The sequence below is a fragment of the Cucurbita maxima genome, unplaced genomic scaffold (assembly GCF_002738345.1).
Source record: "Cucurbita maxima cultivar Rimu unplaced genomic scaffold, Cmax_1.0 Cma_Scf00033, whole genome shotgun sequence".
NCBI classification, from domain to species: Eukaryota; Viridiplantae; Streptophyta; class Magnoliopsida; order Cucurbitales; family Cucurbitaceae; genus Cucurbita; species Cucurbita maxima.
Genome location: NW_019272049.1, coordinates 1,266,273 through 1,277,886, shown reverse-complemented (window position 1 = coordinate 1,277,886; position 11,614 = coordinate 1,266,273). Strand labels below are relative to the sequence as shown.

Here is an 11,614-nt window from a genome sequence, read left to right as displayed (position 1 = left end):
TTTTTTTTTTTTAAAAAAAAAAAAAAAAAAAAAATTGAAATATCCCTCCACAAAAAGAGTAAGCATCTCATGGAAGGAGGTCCAGGCGACCAATTGAAAACTCTTTACCAAGAGATCGTAACTACCAACTATTAAAAGAAAAAGGGTAACCCTCAATACAGGAATGATATTCACCATAATAATATATCACTCACTGCAGGTGTACCTCTGCAAGCAATAATAAGAGAGGGTGTGGTGAAATTAGGTCTAATTTATCAAGTAGAAGTTGGTAGAAGAATGACTAAAACCAATCAAGGCTGTGTCATGCTTCCATTAAGATATAGATTTACCAATGTAAATATTGTATGGCTTCTGCTGCTTAACAAATTGAAATTCGTCGACCCAACATGTCTGTGTTCTGTTGGCAACAATTAAAATTTTATCACAAAGTGTAACTGTCATGAATATTATATTATCGTAATAACAAACAAATGCAATAACAATATACAACTTCTATTTGCAAAAAAATGAATAGTCATGCATGTGAGACAACAGATTAAAGAGATCAAAAGGATTAATCTTTTCAAAATAAGCATATACTATATGAAAATGCCTGAAAGTAAAATATAGATACAACTAAGTGTAATCATCAGTAAAACAATCTAGACAAAGGTAGATCTATTCAATCGTCATCCAGTATGGTCAAGAAAACAGAAGAGTGGGAGCTGCTTGGTAACCTTACAAAATATCTTTTAAGATATGCGATCAAGTAGTTTGTAAAAGTAAGATTATTGAGCAACGATCATTCACAAGCCAATAATTTATAAGGAAAACAACTTTAAAGAATGGTAAATCAAGCATGTTTTAACTGAATTTTTATAACTTCAAAATCGAAAATAGTTTTCAAAAATAACTTCCAGAAGTCCTTGCATTTCTATCCCCAAAAAATTATGATTAAACATAATGAAGTTGGAGGGATCTTTCAAAGGTGACACTTCCCATAAATAATCGATATAGATTATTCTTTTTTTGTGAGATCCCACATCGGTTGGAGAGGGGAACGAAACATTCCTATAAGGGTGTGGAAACCTCTCCCTAGTAGACGCGTTTTAAAACCTCGAGGTGAACCCCTTGAAGTGAATGCCTAAAGAAGACAATATGCTAGCGGTGGACTTGGGCTGTTACAAATGGTATCAAAGTCAGACACCGGGCGGTGTGCGGGCCCCCAAGGGGGGTGGATTGTGAGATCTCACATCAGTTAGAGAGGAGAACGAAATATTCCTTATAAGGGCGTGGAAATCTCTCCCTAATAGACGCGTTTCAAAACTTTGACGGGAAGCTCTTAAAGGGAATACCCAAAGAAGACAATATTTGCTAGTGGTGGGCTTAGGCGGTTACATTTTTCTTTTACTTTTTCTTTTTTTTTTTTTTAAGAGGAAAACAAGATGTCTTTTTCATTGATGAACGAAATCACAAAGGAGGGAAAAATGATCTCCGAGTAGTGACTAGAGAAGTGGTATTACATGCTTTGAAAGGGAAGATACATTTACACCAATACATAGCATTAAAATAACAAAATCTATAAAACTATCGTAAAGAGAAATTATGTCACCGAAGATCCTGTAGGAGATTTTATCATCCTATTCCCTACCCTTAAAGTGACCAGATTAGATAACAAATTGAGCATCTGAAAATCTAATAAAGAAGAAAATATCTGGACTCATTTTCAAATAAGCATCTAAAATGGATGTTGCAAGAGAAATGAGTCATCATAAAATATTCAGATCCTTTTTCTTTTCCATAAAACCAAAGACCCTATCGAGTATTCTTACCTTCCCCCGCTGCAATAAGTGAGAGTGCATGAGCTGGAGATAGTACAACTTCTTCCTTAATTCCTTCCACAAAGGTGCCCTAAAATATGAACGTAAAAACAAATGCACATAGTTTCAACATTCTTATAATGATTATCATAAGCTCTTAACAGTGGAGTAAATATCATGGTTGCAAGCAAATAGAATACAGAAAACTGGCAAGAAGTTAAGATTTTTAACAGTCGTCCTTGACTCATATTATGCAAATGCTAAATGAATCCAGAAGTAAAGTAAGTGCATGTTGCCCAGTTTTCTTTTTCTTTTCTTCTTTTTTTCTCTCTTTAACTCGACATCAATTCTTATTCACCTTTGGGCAAAGAGGTTTATGCGGATTTATGGAAATCAAGAAGTCCCAAGAGAGTTAGCATTTCATTGGTGATTATGCTCAAGGGAAGTCTTAATACTTCAGAAGTTCTTCAAAGAAAGTTACCATCTAATTGCATTTTTCCCTCCATTTGCTCATTATGTATTGCTGTTGATGCATTGATTCTCGTAAATGGTGTATTGATCCTCCATTTGCTCATTTGCTCATTGTGTATTGCTGCTGGGGACTCCATGAAACATATTTTCTTTGATTGTCCCTATTCTCGAGCCAACCTTCTTTTGATGTTTAATCTTTAGTGGTTGTTCTCTAACTGTTTCAAGGCCAATATTCTTCCGTTCTGGTAGGGCCTGTTTTCCCCTCCAAATACAATTTTTTGTGGATTAATGCAGTTAAAGCTTTATTATATGAGTTTTGGTTGGAGAGGAACCAATGAGTTTTCCAGAAGAAACAATTGTTTTGGATTGATTGTTTTGAATCAACTCGTCTAAAGGCTCCCTCCTAGTGTACTGTATCCAAGCACTTTGTTAGTCTTTTATTGCAAGATATAATTTTCTTGTTTCCTCTAAGCAATAGTCTCTTTTTCATTACACCAATGATAAGTTTTGTTCTTTGTTAAAAAAAATGTACTATGGACTATTCCAAATAGGAAAAACAGGTGAGGACAGTAGCATACAGACTTCAACTGCAAAAGGATTCGTGCATTCATCCTCAATTCCATTTGTGATACCAAATGAGGGTGCCATCCTAGCCCCATCGGAAATTTTGAGTGTACACCCAACCATGGACTTCTTCGGGAGAACAAGAGTTGTTAATTTAGTGGTAAGGGAAAATTGAAGAAGCTTCCTGAGAAGTGTGTGATAAGGTCACATTGAGATTTCCTGAATAAGCTTGAGGGCAAATCAAACCCTTGGGCTGAGGGTATTTCGAGGAGTGGAAAGCATCCGTAGTATTTCAGTTTTGTCAGGAGGCAAATTGTTTAAGTAGAGGCAGAGGAGTGATTTTGTATGAGAGTTGAGGGATTATATGAGCAAAGAGTATGTAAGAGAGTGATGCAAATGTCGTTGTATATGCTTGTGGAGGTAAGCCCTAAAGGTTAGTAGGTGGGCCCCAATCTATGATATTCGCTGTAAGAACAGTAGAGAGAGAAGGGGAAGCTTATAGTAACTAGTGCCTTCCAAGGAGAGAAACAAACCTCTTGAAAGTCTAAACGGTTTTGGTTAAATTACTTCTCCTTGCATCTTAATATACTACAGTGAAATGAGTTCTGTCACAAGTCCATTTAATAATCACTTTAACATCCCTTGAGCATCCTCTCTGATTCTCCTAGCAAGGAGAGTGTAAGTCCACCGCTAGCAGATATTGTCATTTTTGAACTTTTCCTTTCAAGCTTCCCCTCAAGGTTTTTAAAATACGTCTGCTAGGGAGAGGTTTCCACACCCTTATAAAGAATGCTTCGTTCCCCTCTCTAACCGATGTGAGATGTCACAGTCCACCCCCCTTTGAGGCCAACGTCCTCGTTGGCACTCCGTCCGGTGTCAACCATTTGTAACAGCCCAAGCCCACTGCTAGCAGATATTGTCCTCCTTGGACTTTCCCTTTGGGCTTCCCCTCAAGGTTTTTAAAATGCGTTTGCTAGGGAGAGGTTTCCACACCATTATAAATAATGTTTCATTCCCCTCTCCAATCGACATGGGATCTCACTCAAAGTTGTTGAACTGGAATTTGATGACATATAAGACATTGAATAAAGAATAAGAAAAAAAAATGTATTTACCTGATCATCCTCTCTGATTCTTAGATTTTGTCCAGCAGGATTCAATAAATCATTGACAACCTGGGATGAAGGAAACTATTTAGTGCCATTAAAACTAACCTGATTTTGAACTATTTTACTTTGATTGTTGCATTAGAAATCTAAAAGCTTAGAAAAGTTTGCAAATGAAGTGACAAAAAAACCAAGCATCAGAAACTAAAAATAAATAAATGGAAAGGAACATACCTCATTGTAGATTTCTAGATATGACACCCGAAGAAGAAACTCCCGATTTGGGGTCTGGATGTAGAAAGACATTAAACAAAGCATTTCTTTGAAGATGATGTATTTAAACCATAGATGATTTCCTCGTAATTACCTCTTGGATGATGCTAAATGCATCCTTCACAGCCAGTGGTATTATTCCTGGTGACCTCTGATCACCCTACAAATGGAGTGAATGGTGTAAGTTCATTGACATTATCATCAAATCCAACTATGAGACTATATAAATCACATTTTTCATAGTCTAAAAGGAAAGTATGAAGTACATTAGGTCTCATTAAGTTTATAACAGCCTGCCAGCCTCCATCGAATATAGATTCATAAAATTGTGCCTCTTAAAAGTCAAGTCAAATGAAATACAAATGTATGCCTCTGAAATGTCTCTAGACCATAATCAAGCCATCAAAAGTTCATTCAAGAATATGTAACATCTTAACTCCGAGTCAAAGTCATATATTTCCTATTTAAACCTAAGAACTTGTGAATAATGAAATAATGAAATAATGAAATGCATGCGAATAATAATGCTTTTTTTTTATAAGAAACCAAGCATTCAGGAAGAGAAAATGAAAGAAAATACAAGTGTGTACTAAAAGAACAAAGCCCACTATTTGATACCACATCGGTTGGGGAGGAGAACGAAACATTCTTTATAAAGGTGTGGTGGCTAGCGGTGGGCTTGGGCTGTTACACCCACCAACAAAAAAAGACCCCTAAACTAATTGCAAAAACATATCAAAATCCAAAAGAATCGTGCTAAATTGGTAATTACAGAAAGGCCGATTAACAAAGCCAAAAGTCAAATCTAATCCCCTCCCAGAGCTACTCACCGAACCTCTCCGCCCCTTTAAATTCTGCTATTTCTCTCAAGCAACATTCCTCACATGCAAATAATAATGTATTAATGTATTAAAATGTAAATACAACCACTTGGCTTTATGTTTAAACATAGTCTACCGAATGTTGTAGGTAAATGATTTTACATTAACCTTGAATGAAACGTGACAAGTAGCTCAATAGTTCCAACTATTAAAAATGGATCAGCTCACATGTAGTATTAGGAGCAATTAAATGATGATACTTTGAAAGGCACAACAGTAACTTCATACTGCATAACCAAGCCAAAAGTGAATAATCTTCCATAATGTTACAGACTCGAAACCTAATTCTCTATTTGAATTGTAGTATTCTAGAAAAGTTGTTTCCGTTTCGCCTCCATTTATTATCTTTTGAAAACTCTTAAATTACTTCATTCTTATGTAAATAATTTATTTGGTTATCTCAGTATCAATACCCAATTGCCTCACCTTCATGGTTTCTTTGTTTTCCTTTGACGGTTTTTTTTACCATTTGACCTTCATTCTTTTAGGAGTAAAACTCTTACGTATTAGTTTTGAATTGCTTTAAAATTAAATGATTTTAATTTATAAACAAAGGAAACAACCAAAGATTGATCCTAGCATAGAAATTATAAGCATCATAGCAATGGCAGGGATGCAAATTAGAATTTAAGCAGTTGATATGTTTAGCATCATGAAATGACATTACAATCTAGCACCAGTGACATACTAACACAATACTGGTCCTATTTTCTTTATAACAAACAAAGAAATAAGGAAAAGATAGTCTTCAAACATCCGTACTATGGTTAGTAATATGGTACGGGTTATTTCAGTAAAAAACACTTCAAAAAGACATGATTCTGTTGCATGTCTAAACTAGACTGCTGTTTTTCTTATTAAATTTTTAGGTACACGTGTTTTTATAATATTGAAAGACTAACTAAATTTGTAGATACTAGGTAACTATACAGATAAATTATGGAGGTCAACTACTTCCCTTATTTAATGGGACTACATAAATATTTCTTAACTTAAGACTATGAGTTATACAAATATTCCTTAAATCAAGGTCGCTCCCTTCAACAGGTTCCAACCAAATTAGGACTACCTAAAATGAAATTCTCTCTCTTTGTTGATCAAGATTATTTTGTTGAGATTATGATTATAAGTTATTGAGGCTATCATTTTAATAGGCATTAATTATTTCATTGCTGAATTTGTATGTTTCTTCATGCTGAGGTCAGGTCTCCTTTTTTCCTCACCTTCTGTTAAATAAAATGTTCTTGTTCATACAAAGATACTGATCATAAAGCAATGACGACGAGAATAAGGTTTGAATCTTACATGCATGGTGTGAGTCTTCCCACTGCTCGTCACCCCATATGCAAATATCGTACCTGTGTGTGTGGGGAGGGGTGGAGGAAAGGATGGAACATGATTAGGAAATGGCAGTGTATCATATTTTCAAACAGCATATCATGCTCATAACAATACATAGTGCAGAGATAACAATAATGAAAACAGTATTAATCGGCAGTTATAATGTTGAGACAGCTCTTTCTAAAACCAATTGATGTCACGTGTACTGATCAGGACCGTGCTTACGCATACAAGTCAAGCACAAATATGTACAGCATAAAAATAAACGCAGGCTGTGTTGCAGACATGAGGAAACTCTTTTCCTACCCACTTTTTGTAGATATTGTTAGAATATATGAATTAGTCCATGTGGGTGGGGGGTAGCAAATCAGTTTCTGGTGAGCGGAGAGAATTCAGGGCGCTAATTCTGTAGAGTATTTTTTCATCCCCATTAATGTAATTGTAAATCCTCATATAGCCTCTATCAAATCCATATCAGCACACTTTTTGGGCATGTTATGAGGAATGAAAATGAACAATCATATAGAATTGGTGAGGCAATGTCAAGGAGCCATGGTAAAGGAGGTTCAAAAAATTCACAAAAATGAGAAGCCTGTTAGCTATGAACAGCAAAAGAAAAATAAATAAATAAACAGAGCAAAAGAACAAGATACTCGACTTCTCTTTCGACACTAGTGACAGCTGAACTTATGGTTGTAGCTTTAAGGAATCAGGGATCGATTAATATAATGTTAAACGTTTTTTTTTTTTTTTTTTTCTACCCCTAATCTACTGGTCCTTCATCAGGAACTATTGAACTACTAGAAGAAACCTAGTCTAGAATCAAAGCAAGATGACTATCCTAGTCTACTGATCGATTAATATAACTACTTGATCGATTAATATAATGTTATACGCTTTGATGACTATTGTAACTACTAGAGGATTATTGTAACACCTAGACTACTGATTAAAACAAAGCGATCGATTACTATAATGTTATACGCTTTGATGACTATTGTAACTACTAGAGGATTATTGTAACACCTAGACTACTGATTAAAACAAAGCAAGATGAGGGCAGCTATTGTAACTAGAAGAAAACTAAATATCAATTAATTATCAAGATATAACTTGAACTATTCACACAAACTTAACTTCAACGCAAAATATCACCAAACCAAATATCAGTACTGCTTACCATTAACGCCCTCCATAGCACCACTAACAATATGTTGTGCAGCAATATCATAGACATGACGAGTAGTTGTTGTAGGACCAAAAACTCGATCTAAAAGCATGAAGAGAACATATTTGAAGTGAGTAAACGCTACTTTTGGAGGCGTGACGAAACAAGATACAAAAATTTAGGGAAACAAAAAGAGTGAAAATGAATCTAAGAACTTAATACAATATGCAATGGCATATAAACATGAAGTACACATACCAGTAACACTTGAAAAAACTATAGATTTTTAACGTGCAATTTTGATAATTTAATAGCTCGATCAGGAGGATAATCATATTAGATAAAGGAAGTTCGCCTATGCATTTTTCTCCATTGATTGGGATATGATTCATACATGTCGTTCGCCCATGCATCTTTTAATCCAAGGGGCGAGCGAAATAATAAGTTATTATTGCAATTTTTCTGTGTCAACCAAGTACATATATCTTACATCAAATACACTTACGAAAATTACCATAAGCATATGCTGTAGTCGGATTATGCTCATTCCTTACAATTGTTTCACCATCTGCATACCATGCAATATCCTCTCCTTGACGAATCTCCCGAGGACTTCTCAAAGCAAAACCGTCGCGTTCATTAGAAATTGGGCAGAAAATCTACTCATCAAAGCTATAGATAAATTTGCCAAAATGAAATGCACCTGAGCGGACGAAATCGAACCGTGACTGTGACATTTTCTTTGGATCTTTCCACATCTATGTGCAAATTGTCTGAGTAAAAATACTGTGGCTTACTTCGAGCTGAAGAAGATGCAGGAGAGCTCTGCCCATCAATAGAAGTTTCCAGATACTGTTTCGATGATGAGGTAGTAGAAGATGATGGCGATTTCGCAACCTTTGTAGTAACAGAACCCAAGTTTTTGGACTTTGAACCTTGTCTGGACGCCATTACCACTTCATATGGATCCTAAAAAGTTTGTGGAGAAGAACATCAAATATCTTTTAGGAACAATTTTGGTATATCAATTTCCTAAGAATTTATTGAGGATTGTTGGGAGGGAGTCCCTTGGCTAATTTAGTGGAAGATCATGAGTTTACAAGTGAGGAATACTATCTCTATTGGTATGAGGCCTTTTGGGGAAGCCCAAAGCAAAGCCATGAGAGCTTATGCTCAAAGTGGATAATATCATACCATTGTGGAGATTCATGATTCCTAACATGGTATCAGAGTCATACCCTTAATTTAGTCATATCAATAGAATCCTCAAGTGTCGAACAAAGAAATTGCTAGCCTCGAATGTGCAGTCAAAAGTGACACATGTGTCGAACAAAGGGTGTACTCTGTTCACCCTTTGTTCGAGGGCTCCAGAGAAAGGAGTCAAGCCTCGATTAAGGGGAGGTTGTTCGAAGGCTACATAGATTTCAGGGAGGCTCTATGGTATACTTTGTTCGAGAGCTCCAGAGAAAGGAGTCAAGCCTCGATTAAGGGGAGGTTGTTCAAAGGTTACGTAGATCTCAGGGAGGCTCTATGGTATACTTTGTTCGAGGGGAGGATTGTTGAGGATTGTTGGGAGGGAGTCCCATATTGGCTAATTTAGTGGAGATCATGGGTTTATAAGTGAGGAATACTATCTCCATTGGTATGAAGCCCCTTTTGGGAAGTCCAAAGCAAAGCCTGAGAGTTATTGCTCAAAGTGGACAATATCATACCATTGTGGAGATCCGTGATTCCTAATAAAATTGTCATTCCTTAAACATGGGGTCGGATTGAGAGAACCTAGAGAAGGGTAATTAGTAAGAAAATGTATCATAAAATTCCTAATTCAAGGCCACCCTTCAGCACGTTGAGAACATATAAGAACTTTGCAACTAGTCTAAAACTAAATAAGCTCACTAGGATAAGCAATGTACTCAATAAAGAATCTGTAATACCCCATTTTTTTATTATTAGAAACTTCGACGAATATTTACATATATGGGTTCTCATTGCAAAGCCAAATTTCACGCTTGCCAAACTTCAAAACCTCACCAGCAAGTCAAAAATTCCTCAAACATTAGAACAAAGAGAATAAGAAAACAACTAAAACGCCACATTCAAAGTCGAATTCAAGAACATCCTCCTGAAACTCAAGCAGCCCAACACTGATTTCCCCTTTCGCCGCCCACCCATTTCCGCTAAACCAAACAGCATAAGATTGAAGAAAGTAAATCATCTGGAACGAAGCTAAATCAAACAAGCATTGCAAACCAAATCCAGATTTTCAAGCAAAAATGACGAAATTTAGCAAGGGGGTTCTTCGAACAGAGGAAAACGCAGATCTAAGAGTGAGGACGTGCGAGGAAATTAATCAACCATTAAATCATAATCAAAGTCATCATTATAAGTGAAATAGAGATCAGAGAATCATACTATAATTTGTTAATTCCTCTACTTGTAGCTCTCCTTACATGCCTCGGAAGCGATGCCGTTCATCAAAGGCCTACAGCATTTATAATCCGAGTTTTAGAGTGAGGAAGGCAGCTCATAAACTTGCAATTTCAAGCATGGATATAGAAAAGAGAGAAAAAAAATAATGGAAAAATGAAAAGGGTGTGAAAGAAGTCAATGTCTATTACTACAAAAAGAAATTGTTGCCTACTTGAGCGAGAGAAAGTGATTGTTCACTGCTTACTTTTTTATTGCAATCTTTACATATATTATAATTAAAAAATTATATGATATTTAGACAAATATGTTGTTATTAAAGGTGTTCAAATCAACCAATCACTCATCCTGACGACTCGAAAATTTGGTTCATAATACAATCGAGCTAAATCAACCCAATTTTTAAGATTATGATAAATATTAAGAATATTCAGAGACGTTAATGATAATTTCTGACTTGTGAATGTTTGATATTTGAGTTTTTTTCTGTAGCATGTATTGTGAATAAATATGATTTTTTTTTAAATAATTAAAAAAATAACTCAACGAACCAATCGAAAAATAGAGGTCTAAGTTGAATTTTAAACCATATTCACACACTTCAAGATATCGACTTGTTAAGTTATGGAGCCTAATGCTTATTTATAGCTTAGTCAACAGTTACACATAGTATATATGGAAAATGATATATATATAAATTGTCATAAATAGTAAATAGCTATATATAGTAAAAAACTATATCCTGATAAAAAGTTATATACAGTATATAGTTATATCTATATCTGGTAAAGTTATATATAGTAAGCTGAATTATATATATATATATATCCAAAATATACATATCTGAAATCATCTAGATGCGTTGTTGTAAGATGCTAACAAACTTAACTAACTTTAATTGGGCAAGTGACTCAATTTATTATAAATATTAAGAATATTTAATGTTGGTAAAATGCAGTGTGGCTTATACGTATTTGATATTTGAGTTTTATGAAATTTTAATTATTATGGTGACATATATTATAAATAAATAGAATTTTTTAAATAATTAAAAAAAATAACGGATGACCCAACTAAATTGAACCAAGGTCTAAGTTGGATTGTAAACTATATTCGGATTTTTTAAATTAGTTTTATAGTTATGGAAAAAAATTATAAAATTACAAGGAAGAAACTAAAATAAATTTCAATTGATTAAAATAGTAATTTTAACTTTTTTTTTTTTAATTCTAATTTAATATATTAATACACATCCTACTTATTTAATGATATTTTCCCAATTTTCCATGTATTTTGTATACCTATTTTATCCTAATAATTTTTAAAAAAATCTTATTAAAATTTGTATGTTGATGAGTGAAGGAAAAAGAAAAAAAAAATCAAATAATAAACGCAATTACAAAATGGTTTTGATCGAGAGAATATGTTTTCGGCTGAACTATGCTTATATTGACGGTGGAAAACAATGCTTCAAATGGTCAAAAATTTATGTGTATTGAAGAAAAAAATAAACGAAAAATAACTCAAATAATAAAGCAATTACAACACGAAACACATACAAATTTCTTTATCAAGAGAATATGT

General features: G+C 34.4%; 1 protein-coding gene across 4 annotated transcripts in view; it reads right to left on the bottom strand.

Moving 5' to 3' along the window:
- The window catches only part of LOC111467151 (kinesin-like protein KIN-7K, chloroplastic), a 23,987-nt gene extending 13,796 nt beyond the window's left edge, over nt 1-10,191 (bottom strand). For 2 of the 4 annotated variants that reach the window (XM_023111933.1, XM_023111932.1), the window contains exons 1-10: nt 9,316-9,382; nt 8,307-8,572; nt 8,118-8,215; nt 7,616-7,705; nt 6,400-6,452; nt 4,308-4,373; nt 4,175-4,228; nt 3,950-4,009; nt 1,812-1,890; nt 330-397 (exon numbers count right to left, since the gene is read on the bottom strand). In XM_023111933.1, coding sequence (XP_022967701.1) covers nt 330-397; nt 1,812-1,890; nt 3,950-4,009; nt 4,175-4,228; nt 4,308-4,373; nt 6,400-6,452; nt 7,616-7,705; nt 8,118-8,215; nt 8,307-8,572; nt 9,316-9,318 — 837 coding nt within the window. In that variant the 5' untranslated portion in view covers nt 9,319-9,382. Of the gene's footprint in view, nt 1-329; nt 398-1,811; nt 1,891-3,949; nt 4,010-4,174; nt 4,229-4,307; nt 4,374-6,399; nt 6,453-7,615; nt 7,706-8,117; nt 8,216-8,306; nt 8,573-9,315; nt 9,383-9,818; nt 9,925-10,015 lie in introns of those variants that run through there. The other 2 variants (XM_023111934.1, XM_023111935.1) reach the window with 2 other exon arrangements.
- Nucleotides 10,192-11,614: the final 1,423 nt, after the last annotated feature.